Here is a 12,901-nt window from a genome sequence, read left to right on the forward strand (position 1 = left end):
CCCATTCTCGATAGTTCCTCAGGCTTGGTGCCCAGAAATTTGTTTGCTGCCTTGGGCAGGGGGCCCTTGTGAGGGTCCGGTTGATCATCCCTGCCTGTGGACAGAACTGGGCACTGTACCTGCCCCTTTCTGCTCAGAAGCCCCACCGCTGGTGTATATGCTAGAATCCCAGCCTCCTTCCCTCCCGTTACCCCTGCCCTTGGCTGGTGTTCACCGTAATAATAACTGTGACTATTTATTGAGCTCCTTTTTTTGGGTATAATACCATTTTTATTGCCTGACAAACCTAGTTTCTTACAGCTCTTCTTTTTGGGGGGTTTTATAGCTATTCTTGCATGTTTATTTACTTTTTATTATTTTTAAGTAACCTCCACCCACAAGGTGGGGCTCGAATTCACGACCCCAAGATCAAGAGTCCCATGCTCCACCAACTGAGCCGGCCAGGCGCCCCACATTGAGCTCCTCTTTTGTGCCAGACTCTGTATGAGCGCTTTTACAGACTTTTGCTCAGTTTCCTGCTCACAACAGCCCTGTGAGGTATACAGATCATTATCTCATCATACAGATGAAAAAAGGGAGTCCAGTACTGAGTTCCAAGCCACAAAGCTAGAGCCCAGGACAGAGACCCGCAGCCCTTCTAACCTCGCAGAGACAGGAAGAATAAGGGAAGCCCCTGGGTCCCACTTCCCCAGGAAGGAGGCTAGAGCAGAAGGGGTTAATGAAGCGCCCCCCCCCGAAGGGTCCCTCCCCCCCAGTTCCAACCGAGGAACAGACCAACTGGGACTGTGAGGCTGAGAAGCTGGAAAAAGCTGACCGAGGAGGCATGGGCAGCAGCCACGTCACCGCTGCCACGGAACTGGGGAGGAGGGTCTCCAACCCCCACCCTTGCACCACTCCCCCCCCACTTCTGAAGGCCTGGCCAGGAGCAGGGAAGGGGGTGGCACGGGGAGGACCTTCACGTCCAGCCGGGCCCTTAAAGGGCCGGACTCCCCGCCCACCCGCCAGCTGCGGAGCCCCCCGGCCGGGCAGCTCCGGGCACGCAGGGTCCCGCCCCGCTCGCTCGTTCGCTCGCTCGCTCTCTCGCTCACCTGGCCGGGAGGCGGGCAGGGCGGGCCTGGGCGCGGGGCCAGGCCGGGAGCGGGGCTCCGCCGTCCCGCCGGCCGCCTCTGCCACCGCTGGAGCCCCCTCCGGGCCCTCCCGCCCGTCCGCAGCCCGCTCGGCGGGGCGGGTCCAGCTGTGTTCCATTAGCGGCCCTGGCAAGTCCCCAGCCCCCTGGAACCGCCCCTCTTCCCCCACCCGGAGTGGCCGGCGTCCCCGGCAGACAGGCGCGCGCTGGCTCACGGGGCAGCCGTCAGCCCCAGGAGCTTGCGACCTGGGAAGCTGGGGCCCCGGGCCCGCCAGAAGTGATCGAGGACCCTCGCAGCGGGGGCCGGAGGAACCCAGGCCCCGCTTCCCCTGGCGGGCTGCCCTGGGCTGCCTGCATTACTCAGTGAGGTGGGGGATACCCCAGCGCGGTAAGTGGGGGTGGAGTGGGCTGCCTCCGGGGGGCTCTGCGCTGAAAGGCCCCAGCTTCGGCCCCCAACCTGCTGTGTGACCTGGGCCACATGGCATCCCCTCTCTGGACCGCATTGGCCTTCTCTGTAGGGGAGCTCTAAACTCCATCCCAGCTCTGCACTGCTCTCTGCCCCCAAACCTGCGCCTTTGTGTTGGTATGGGATCACCTCCTCCGGAGCTTCTCTGCCATCCCCGCAGCCCCTGCTGGCGCTGGGGCCGGGGCAGTGGAGGCTAGAGAGGAGTGGGATGCGGACACAAGTACACCGATATTCCCGCCTCCACATGCGTTCACATGCCTCCCGCTTGGCAGTCCTTCCCCTGACGGGCAAAACGGGGAGGCGGGCTAGGGTTTAGCGGTGGGGCGTGCACCCCACTAGAAAGGAGGAGTGGAGGAACAGTTCTGCCCCAGGGTCCTGTCTCCAAATATATTAAGGTGAGGGGTCCTTCCTGTGCTCACTCCCCAGTCAGGACTGAGGGAAGGGAAATAGAATTCCATAGCAGCTGGGGTGGGGGGGTGAGGTCAGACTTGCACAAGAACTTCCCGACAGGAGGGCCTCCTGGAGTAGTCATAGGCTGGCTATGTGCACGTGTGTATGTCCCAGTGTGTCAGTGAGCATGTGTCTCTGGGAGCATGGCCGTGTGCAGGTAGGTTTGTATGTGTGCATGCATGCATGGACACGGATGTGTGTGTGTGCGCGTGCCCGTGTATCGGCGTGTGTCACGCCGATACATGAATGACTCTGTGTGTGCACGCGCGAGCTGCCGGTCTCCGGGGAGGCTGGATGATATATGGCCCTCCTGGCCACTGGCTGAGCCTGCATTGATTTATCTGGGCCCATCCATCAGGGTTTAATAAAACTAAAAGACGAGCATCCATCAGCAGGGGAGGTTGGCAACAAGGTCCTGAGCCTGGCGACCTGCTCTCCACCCACTGTGCCGGTGGGGGAAGCTTCCTTGGCCCACACACAACTCTGATGCCTGCCAGGAGACTGGGCCTCTGACCTCATGGGTGCCTGGCTGATCTGGGAGCCAGGGACCAGTAGTATAGATCTTTTGTTTTGTTTTGTTTTTAACATTTATTCATTTTTGAGAGACAGAGACAGAGCATGAGTGGGGGAGGGGTAGAGAGAGGGAGACACAGAATCTGAAGCAGGCTCCAGCCTCTGAGCTGCCAACACAGAGCCCGACGCGGGGCTCGAACTCACAGACCATGAGATCATGACCTGAGCCTTAGGTTAAAGCCTAAGTCAGTTGCTTTAACCGACTGAGCCACCCGGGTGCTCCTAGTATATACCAATACAATGCACAGGTTGATAAAATCTTTAAATACTTCCCAGTGTCTTGGTAAATAATCCCTGTCTCAAGCCCCCTCACTATCCCAATTCACCTGGCCTTCTAGGACCCTCTAGATCCCTCCTTAACCTGATCACTGTCCACTGGCACCATCAGATGCCGCCTGGACCCAGTTTCAATGCTCCAGCCAGCGTTCTGCTCTGGCTGGTCGGTGTCCGTGCCATACCGGTGGTTAAATATTTTGAATATCCCCCTGGCTAAAATCCTAGCCCAAGGCCTGTGGTTGGGCCTCTGAGAAGGACTGATGCCTGGCCAGCCCTCCTGCCTCCCCCCCCTCCCCCTCCCCCAGTACTAGGGCCTGGGCCCCACGGGCCAGCGGCTACTTGCCTATGTATTGTGCTGTGTCAACTCCGGAATCCGTTTTCACAGTCTCTGTGGTTTTCAGGTGCTGCGGCGGTGGCCGACCTCTCTGGATCAGGATGTGGGCATCTTGGGTCTCTGGCTTGTGGCTGCTTGGCCTCTGGGCCGCCTGCAGCTGTGGGGCAGATACAGGTGAGATGACATATAGGCCTATGACTGGCTCCTTGAGATACGGGGGTCCTATATACGTGTGTGGCCCTGTGCCTCGGTCATGCGGGCATTTATGAGAGTCCCAAGCTGGGCTCAGCGTGGTCCGAGGTGTTTGTACGTGTGAGCCTGTGCAGCGTGAGCTAGAGGGTATGTGAGTGTGTTTCCATCTGCACATCTGTGTGTCCGTGCGCCTTTCTGCATCGCAGAGTCTGTGCGTCTGTAACATATTCCTGTGCCTCCACGTAGGAGAGAACAACCCTCCTCCCCAGCACATAAACATCCTGGGCACAGGGTGTTGGCAGTGAGGTCCCTGCAGAAGGAAGCTGCGTCTCGAGAGAGGCCCAGGCCCTTCCAATCCCTTTCATGGTGGAGAAGCCATCCTCCAGCCCACGTGTTCCTCCTCCACCACGGCTGGCCCTGGATACTGGATAAAGAGCCCGCCTCGAGGCCCAGACACTGGATGGGAAGGAGGGTGCAGTTTTCCAGGGCCCAAAGCCAGAGGAAGTTGACCGGGCAACTTGCCCTGCCCTGCTGGGTGCCCTCTGGGCCGCGCAGCTTAGCTGCCTAGCTGAGCAGAAATCGAGCTCCTAGAACCCAAATAGAGCTGAGGGAAGCAGAAAGCCCCAGGTGCAGATGCGAGAGGGGTGTGCACCCAGGGTGCATGTGACTGCCGGTGGGTTGTGTGTGTACATGTGTGTTTCTGCATGTATGTGCACGGGCCTTGCTTTCTCCCTTACCGGGTCTCCTGGGGGATGGGGCAGAGAATTTCAACATCTGTAAGGAATCTGGGCCCACGGCCAAGGGGTGAGTCACCCATTGCTGCTGCCGATGCTGAAGACAGTGATAGTCTTTCTGGCCAGACCTGGGGTGGGAGGGGCGCTCCGGTGGGGTCACAGGCCTAGAGATCTAGGATTCCTTCTTCCAGTTAGGCAGCCAGGGAGCCCGATGCCCAGCTTCTAGGAGCTGTCATTGTCTTGTCCCAGCTACCCCGTCTGCACTGATGTGAAGGCCTTTTGGAGTCTAGCCTCTATCTCCTGTGATAGCACCTTTCTTAACATTTTGCCCAGTCAGCCTTGAGAGGAGGCAGCCCCGTGGCTGCCTCTCTGTCCCTTCAGGGGTTTGGAGACCCTAATTAAGCTATCTCCTTTTCCAGGAGCCTTTACCCACTTAATATACCCTGTCTGGAGCCCCAGGGTCCTAGTGGGTCCCTTGAGCTTGGGGTCCCTTCAGGCCCTCAGTCTCTTCTTACTGTTTCATAAATAGTTATCCAGGTGAAAAGTTGTTCTGTTGGCTCAGTCTTCTGTCTGACCTGCTTTTCTGCTTTAAACATAGGAAACAAACCCCATCCAATGCTGAGAACACGTGTACCGGCTGCACATGGCATCCCTGATGGCATGGGTATCCACAAGTCACATGTGTGCAGATGTGCTTGTATATAACATGTGGCATGCCTATAACATGACATTTCTTTACCCCCGAAGTGTTTCTCTGCACCCCCTGTACTAGGGTATGTCAAGGATGGAGCACATGTGTATATCCAGCCCCCGCCCGCCCTAGAATCTGAGTTCTAGGGATTCCCATAGTTTCTTTTGCTCTTTATCTTGCTGACCTGTTCCCTGAAATCTTGGGGGTTTGGGTTCTAGGAGTTCTTGGCCTGCGCTGCTGTGAACTCGGTGGCCTTGAGCCCAGCCTCAGTCTCTGGGCCTCAGTCTTCCCATCTGTATAGTCAGGGGGTCCTCCTGGCTCCCGGGATGGCCAGGGTCAGAAGGCAAGAGGTAAAAACAACCCTAAGGCAGGGCCTGGTTAAGAGTCCAGAATGGGGAATAAAAGCTCGCTTCTCTCCAGCTTTCCCAGGGGCCTGGGTGTCTGTTCAGCCCGAGCCCACTGAGTGCTCCGCTGCCAATTGCTCTTCCAGGCGAGCAGTGCCCACCTTCGCAACAGGAAGGACTCAAGTTGGAACACAGAAGCCATTTATCGACCAACGTGACTGGTGAGTGCCCACCTCGCTCAGCCGTCCCTCCCCTATATCTCCCTGGTGTGGCTGTTATGCCCTCCTCACCTGCCCAGCTGAGCTCTTCATCTGGTGTCTTTCCCAAAGGCTTCAATCTCATCCGCCGACTCAACCTCATGAAAACATCTGCCATCAAGAAGATCCGCAACCCCAAGGGGCCCCTCATCCTGCGACTGGGGGCAGCCCCGCTCACCCAGCCCGTGCGGTAAAGGCCCCAGTGTGACCACTGGGAATTAATACTCCCCAGCAACTCTGGACGTGGGGCTTAAACCCAGGGGCACCTGTGGGTCATTTTCTCCCACCCTTTGCCAGGGGTAACCTGGACTCCACCCCTGGGGGCTTACAGCATGGGCACAGAGGAGATGCCTGACATCTCCCCTCTCTCTGGCTAGCCGTCGGGGAACAGGTCTATATCCTAAGGGCACTGTGAGGACCCCAGGATGGGGGTGAAACCTGGCAAGAGCTGTGTGTGTGTGCACATGCTCACATGTGAAGTTCAAATTCCTACAAGTCTTGCGGAGGTCCGGCCCCTCCTTCCCTCTCCAGCCTTATCTTCCAAAATGGTCCTCTTTCCTTCTTGCTGCTCCCGTGCTGAATGCTTTTTATCCTTTTCCAAAACCTCTTCTCCTAGCCCAGTCCTGGCTACTCTAGAACTTAAGCATGACTGTCATGAAATGGTGACATGGTCTTCCCGGGGAGTCTTTGTTTAGGGCCCTCCCTCGCCCCCTCATCAGACTTGAAGCCTCCGCGAGGGCAGGCATCTTGTCTATGTTTTCACCACTGTTATCCCCGGCAGCCAGACCCACTGGGCACGTAGCAGGCACCCCATACGTATCACTAAAGTGAATGGACACCCCTGTGTATGTGTCGGTTTGGAGGTGGGGGCCGGTGCGTGTCTCACTTAGGTTCGGCAGTCCTGCGGGCCCACAGTGGGGGCAGCTGGTCCTTCACCTGAGCCTCAGGGTCCCCTCCCTGCTCTACCCCCAGACGAGTATTCCCTCGGGGCATCCCTGATGAGTTTGCCCTGGTGCTGACACTCTTGCTGAAGAAACACACCCACCAGAACACGTGGTATCTATTTCAAGTGACCGATGGAGATGGGTACCCGCAGGTGAGCCAGACCCCCCACACCTCCTCCCATTGATCTTGGGGCATCGAGCACACCCGTCCAGCCCAGCCTCTGTCCCAGCCTGTGAATCCTGGGGTCTCTCTGCTCCACCCCGGCAACCCCCCCTTGAGGCTAGCCCTACCCCAGAAGCACCTATGCCTCTCTTGCAGGCTGGACTGCTCTGCGACCCCACCAGCTTTCTTCTCTCTCTGGGCTTTCAGCTTCCCCTCTTGTGAAATGACCTCGAGGGCCCTGAACTCTGCCGTACTGGGGCTCTGGGGCTCTCTGAGTCTCTGTCCCGTTCCTTTTCCAACTCCACACAGATTTCCCTGGAAGTCAACAACCAGGAGCGGAGCCTGGAGTTCCGGGCCCGGGGCCAAGATGGCGACTTTGTGTCCTGCATCTTCCTAGTGCCCCAGCTCTTTGACCTGCGCTGGCATAAGCTGGTGCTGAGTGTGGCCGAGCGTGTGGCCTCCGTGCATGTGGACTGCACCTCAGTGTCCTCTCGGCCTCTGGGACCCCGGCGACCCATGAGGCCTGTGGGCCATGTCTTTCTGGGTTTGGACGCTGAGCAGGGGAAACCCGTTTCGGTGAGTGAGTGCTAGGTCAGGCTCTGGCCTCTGCTCCCACCTTCTGGGAGCCTGAACAAGCCACTGGAATCTGCATCTGACCAGGTCCTTCCCTTGCTCAGAATCCTCTAGTGGGTCCCCACCGCCATCCAGATGCAGCCTACACATTAGCCTGGCATTCAAGGCCCTTCATGATCTGGTCATTGGAAATGTCTATGCTATTATTTTCTTTTACATCTCTCCATGCTGTCTGCTGTGGTCAGTTCCTTCCTAGCCGTCCGTCTCACCTATTACTTCCCCACCCCCACCTCTTTGCCTTTGCTGTCACCTCCCCCTGGAATGCTTTTCCTTGCAGACCCATCTGCGGGATATCTACTGGTCCTTCAAGGGCAGCTTAAATGGAGCCTCCTCGTCCCCATTCCTCTGGACCAACGTGAACTTTTCTCCTTCCTCTCCCCCTTTCCTGCATGTGTGGCTTATGGGTGACAGCCATATTCTTGATGGTCTCCCTGGGTGACATTGGAAACCCTCTGAGGGCAAATCCTGGGGCAGAACCATCTCTGTGTCTCCCCGGGCAGCCAGGACCCTGAGCTCTTTGGTCCAATGAAGTGAAACTGACTTGTGCATCCCCCTGCAGTTTGACCTTCAGCAGGCACACATCTACTGCGACCCAGAGCTTGTGCTGGAGGAAGGATGCTGTGAGATTTTACCGGGAGGGGTGAGTGGCCCAGCTCTAGCCCAGCTGGGAGGGTTTGGGACACTTCCCAGGGGCCTGGGAACCAGGCCTGGGGAACCAGGAAGGGGATGCATTGAAATCTTAGGATGAGAGGGGCAGGGGCAATCTGCCTTCTGTACTGACCCCAGCCCTTCCCCTATGCTGGACAGTGTCCCCTGGAGACCTCCAAGGCCCGCCGGGATACTCAGAGCAATGAGCTCATTGAGATCAGTCCGCAGACTGAGGGCAAGGTCTACACCCGCTGCTTCTGCCTAGAGGAGCCTCAAAACAGCAAGGTGGGTGGGCAGGTACCTGCGGCACCTACCACAGGGAGGTACAAGTGGGACTCTCCTCCCCCGACCTGACCGAGGTCCAGCCCTGGGTTCTTTTGTCCCCAGAGTGGGGAGGGCCCCAGAAGTCCCGCCTATCTATGAATTACCCCTATAGGATTCAAGGAGGCAGAGAGCCCACTGGGTGAACCTGTGCCTACCTGCCTTTTGGCATTGAGGGATGTGCCCATCTGGCTCTGGCACTACCCACCCCCTCACTGATGCCACCCCAGATCCTTCTGGTGAGGTCAGGACACCCGGCTTGCACCCAGAGGCAGTTTCTCCAGGACAGGGTACCAGGGATCAGAGGGCAGAGGCCATACTGCTTCCCTCGGGGCTTGCTCGCTGTCCTGGGCTCAGCCCCGAACCATGCCAGGCTGGTTCGACACCCCAGCACCATGGCCAGCTGCCCTACCCACTCTCGGGTTCTATAGGGTGACAGGGAAGCCCAGTTCCTCCCTTAGCCCTACCCCCCAGGCTGGGCAGCCTCCCTGCCCGCTGGGCACCGTGCCCAGCCTTTGGCTGCAGGAACACAGGATCCCATTGATTCATGGTCTTGTTTTCTCCGACATCACGTGGGTGGGGGGAAAAGAAGGGGGGCCTGTGGGGGTGCCAGTGGCCTGAGGAGGCTCTTGATGCCTTGGGAGGTGCCAGCTGAGGGGGTACCTGGGGCCCATGCCCCTACCTGGGTGCCCCTTTCCAGCATGGGCCCCTGCCCTGCCCCCTCTTCAACAGCTCCTTTTTATTCTCTCTGCCCAGGCGGATGCCCAGCTGACAGGAAGCATCAGCTCGAAGGCAGAAAGGGAAACAAAGGTAGGGATAGCGGGCAAGGGGAGGAGTTCCCGCTGTCCTCGGTCTGCTCTCTGTGCCCTCTGTAAACCCCTTGATGAGGCCACTCTACTCCCACATTCTTTCCACCTGCCCCCACTCCTGGACAGAGCTTAGGAGGTACAGGAGCCAGCTCTGAGAAGGCAGGATGACTGGGGGCGAGACAGACAGTAACTGGCACTGTGTGGGGCACCCGCTCCCGGCGGTTCTTGGGTAGGAGTGTTGGAAGCAGTGCTTCGTACCCTCTGCTTCCTGCCCATTACCATGCCCTCCCTCTTCCCAGGCCCGTCAGGAGACAGCAGCCGATGAGGTAAGCCTCCCATCTAGACTGGCAAGGAGGAGGTGCCAGCATGAACCCTTTGGACAGGGCTCTGGGGCTCTGGAGGTTGGGCGTAGGGGTTTGGGATGACCACATAGCTCCCAGCATGCCTTCGGGGCTCCGTGCTGGGCCCTGTCTGCCTGCTGCCTCTCCTTGGGTGGGTGGAGGGTGGGCTTAGTCCTGGACACTCCTACTGAGTTGGCAGCAAGCGGCCATAGGCGTCGTAGGAAGAGTCCAGGGCTTGGCTACGGGACCCCAGATCCGGGGCCTCACCCTGCCCCCACAGGAGGTGTCTCCCAGATCCCACTGCTATTCCTCTCTGGGCTACAGGGAGAAATGGCTTGGCTCTGGGTTGCTAGGAGTTGGGAGATGAGGCTTATTTGGTAGGATTCCTATCTTCCTGCTCCCTCAGACTTCACACAGGACACACGTGATGTTCTGTGTGCTCGCCGTGTGTCTGCGGGGGAGCGGGGTGGAGAGGGCAGGTCGCAGGCTCTCAGAACTGACCTCCTGGCCCATTCTTCCCTTGCAGTGCCCACCCTGTGTCCCTGGTACCCGGGAGAGCAATGTGAGTGAATAGAGGGTGTCCAGGGTGGGGTGGGCGGGGGCTGGGAGTGGGTTAGAGGTTGGCCTGGTAGCTTCCTGGTTAAGGACAAGGGGGTCTTTGTGCTCTTATCACACTCCCTCCCTGCACACCCCCCAGAGCTGGCCTTGACTCCCACCCCGCCCCACCAAAGGCTGCTCGGAAAGGAAGCCTCATGCCTTGTGATGGAGGAGACGCCCTGGGGACAGGGTGGTGGCTGGTGGCGTCGGGACTTTGGTTGCTGATCCCACCTTTCCGCTCCCCATGAGGAGTCAGGGTCGCTCTGCTTGAAGGCTTCCCATATCACCTCCGAGGCCTCTAGAAGGGGAAGGCTGACTCAGGGTGACTGCAGCCCAGCCCTGGGTCCCAAACACATGTGGGTTCAGGATCTCCCCTCCTAGCCCTCTCTAACTGGCTCTGGTCCAGCCTCCCTCCGGGGGTCTAGAAAGACAAGGGAGAGGGGCTCAGTGCGAGCACAGCTGGTACCCAACTGTGCCTCCTCTGTGGGCAGCATGAGTCACTACTTTCCCACGGCCTGATGTTCTGAATTGACGTACCATGTTGGCCCACGAGGGGCGCAAGCCCCCTGACCTTGGGGGACACAGGGAGCACCCCCTCTGCTGCCTGGCCCTTTTTCCATCTTAGCCCCCAGATAGGCAGGAGTTACCATGGCAACCGAGCAGCCATGTAACCCTAACAACTAGGGGGTGGAGCTAGCCAAAGTCAGGCAGAGTAGAGCAGATAGTTAGCCCCTCTGCAAGTCCAACAGCCTGGGCTATGGAGTCAGCATGGTGCTTGGCCTGGGAGGCAGAGCAGGGGCTGGAATTCAGGCTATTGTTGGGCCAGCCCCAGTGCTGTGCGGCCCTGGCTTAATTGCTTGCCTTCTCTGTGCCCCTGGTTTTTCTTCCCATCCCTGAGGTATAATGTTCTCTTTGCCTCCCCACCCCCCCTTCCAGGTCACAATTGGTCCTTCTGGCCCCAAGGTGAGTCCAAGATGGAGAACAGAACACTCTTGTCTCTTTGGCAGTCTTCAGCCTGTCCCACAACTTGTGACCCCACGGCTGTGTGTTTATATTAGGACTAGCCAACCCTCTGTGTGTGTGTGTGTGTGTGTGTGTGTGTGTGTGTGTGTGTGTGTGTGTTGGAGAGAGTAAGGGGTGGTATGTGCATACAGGGATGTGATGAGTTCCCCTTTTTGGGCTCTGGGCCTGACACATGCACATCTATTACCTCCCTGCTCTCGAGCATCCTGTGGGTAAGGGTACTATCATTTTACTTCAGAAAATACTGAGACCCAGCTGTGCCCCCCGTGGGACTGGGGGTGTCAGAGTGATTGTGTGGGGGTCTGGCGAGGTGTATCCTGGGACACGCGTTCGCCTGTGCGTGGCCCACTGTGATGGGGGGAGTGAGCCCGTATGCCCGTGGGCCTGACGGGACCAGGCAGCTTGTGAGCAGTGGACAGTGCACGTGTATGCGTGCGACAGTGTGTTTGTGCATGCCCAAGAGTATGTACCACACCTTCCGGGGCTGTGGTGGCCTGAGTGCTGAGGGAGTCCCAGGCTCTGTGCTGAGCCCCTGGCCTGCGGGGTCGTGCTCCATTCTCGCCGCAGCCCCCTGAGGCAGGGGCTGACATGAGTCCCTTTATATTGGTGAAGATCCTAAGGCTCCAACTAGCATGGGTCACGTGCTAGTAAGTGGCGGGGGCGGGATTTGAACTAAGGGGGCCTGACACTCACCATCATGAGCTCTGTTGTTCTGCATGTGTGTATCCGTGCACATGTGTCCATGTGCCCCTGGGCGAGCTACGTGTGAGCTCGCGTGCTTGGGGAGGGGCGCGGGGAAAGTACCCTTTGTGTGAGACTATAGATTTGCCAAATATAGCCTCTTGGGGTGGGAGGGCCATACGGATGAATGCATACGGAATCCATATGGTGCGTGCATGGTTGGGGGTTGGGGCAGTCTGTGCTCTCTTACACACCCTTGTGTGGTGGGTGTGTAGAGAAGACACACTGGGAGAGCTTCCTCAAGTCTCCCGCGTGCTCCCTGTGCTCCAGCCCCCATTTGGATCTCGTCCACAGGGAGGGAAAGGTGAGCGAGGCCTGCCTGGCCCATCAGGCCCCAAGGGAGAGAAGGGAGCCCGGGTAAGTGCCCCAGCCAGGCCCACTGGTGCCCACCCCCCCACCGCCACCCCTCGGCTGTGCCCTGAGGGTGGGCTGGCACATGCACCACCCCGACAGCTCAGCCCAAACCCTGCAGCCCAGACCGCATGGGGGCTGACGGGTAGGGGCTTTCTAGGAGCTCGTATGTGGAAACCTCTAGTTTCGAGGGGTACCTAGGAAATGACTGCTGGGCCTTGTCTGTGGGACTCTTGGGCCCATCCTTCTCGAAACAGGGCCCCGCCCTTCAACCCATGTTGCTTACCCACACAGGGCAGTGACTGTGTCCAAAGCTCCCCGGATGCCCCGCCTCAGGTAAGACCCGGAGGCAAGGCCTACTTCAAGACCCGTATGGGGTCAGCCCCCGGGGAAGGCCCCAGGGTGACCCTGGGACCCTCTTGACACCTTGTCTCCCTGGTCAGTGTGCAGAAGGCCCGAAGGGAGAGAAAGGGGAGTCGGGAGCCTTGGTGAGTGTGGGAGACCAGGGGTGTGCAGGGCAGCGGGGTTCTGGTCCAGCCTCGCCCGCCTTCCCTCACCCCTTCTTTTGTGTCCCCTCCTTATCTTAGGGACCCTCAGGACTTCCAGGCTCCACAGGCCAGAAGGTAATGGGCCTGGATTGGGAGAGGTGGGTGGCGGGGACGGCGGGGGGGGGGAGGGTGGTCTGGGCCCTATAGACTTGAGGAAGGAGATGTCTGAAATCTTCCCAGAGGAGGGAGGAGGGCACCACCCCCACGGAAGGCACAGAGCTGGCACTACTCGCTGTCCCTCCCAGTCATCCTGCCCCATCCAAGTTCCCACCAGACCCAGAGGGAAATGCCACAGACTCCCCGAGAGTGGCCTGGCTGGTTGGGAAGCTCTTTCTGTCG

At 58.8% G+C, this 12,901-nt stretch overlaps 1 protein-coding gene across 5 annotated transcripts in view; it reads left to right on the forward strand.

Moving 5' to 3' along the window:
- Positions 1 to 1,302: 1,302 nt before the first annotated feature.
- The window catches only part of COL16A1 (collagen type XVI alpha 1 chain), a 49,944-nt gene continuing 38,345 nt past the window's right edge, over positions 1,303 to 12,901 (forward strand). For 3 of the 5 annotated variants that reach the window (XM_039233635.1, XM_039233650.1, XM_039233657.1), the window contains exons 1-16: positions 1,303 to 1,514; positions 3,293 to 3,399; positions 5,333 to 5,407; positions 5,516 to 5,633; positions 6,416 to 6,539; positions 6,860 to 7,126; positions 7,743 to 7,823; positions 7,991 to 8,116; positions 8,909 to 8,962; positions 9,261 to 9,287; positions 9,829 to 9,864; positions 10,836 to 10,862; positions 11,958 to 12,020; positions 12,309 to 12,350; positions 12,458 to 12,502; positions 12,602 to 12,637. In XM_039233635.1, the coding sequence (XP_039089566.1) occupies positions 3,327 to 3,399; positions 5,333 to 5,407; positions 5,516 to 5,633; positions 6,416 to 6,539; positions 6,860 to 7,126; positions 7,743 to 7,823; positions 7,991 to 8,116; positions 8,909 to 8,962; positions 9,261 to 9,287; positions 9,829 to 9,864; positions 10,836 to 10,862; positions 11,958 to 12,020; positions 12,309 to 12,350; positions 12,458 to 12,502; positions 12,602 to 12,637 (1,194 nt within the window). In that variant the 5' untranslated portion in view covers positions 1,303 to 1,514; positions 3,293 to 3,326. Of the gene's footprint in view, positions 1,515 to 3,292; positions 3,400 to 5,332; positions 5,408 to 5,515; positions 5,634 to 6,415; positions 6,540 to 6,859; positions 7,127 to 7,742; positions 7,824 to 7,990; positions 8,117 to 8,758; positions 8,797 to 8,908; positions 8,963 to 9,260; positions 9,288 to 9,828; positions 9,865 to 10,835; positions 10,863 to 11,957; positions 12,021 to 12,308; positions 12,351 to 12,457; positions 12,503 to 12,601; positions 12,638 to 12,901 lie in introns of those variants that run through there. The other 2 variants (XM_039233641.1, XM_039233663.1) reach the window with 2 other exon arrangements.

Source organism: Hyaena hyaena, unplaced genomic scaffold (assembly GCF_003009895.1).
Source record: "Hyaena hyaena isolate Hyena2069 unplaced genomic scaffold, ASM300989v1 scaffold_3, whole genome shotgun sequence".
NCBI classification, from domain to species: domain Eukaryota; kingdom Metazoa; phylum Chordata; class Mammalia; order Carnivora; family Hyaenidae; genus Hyaena; species Hyaena hyaena.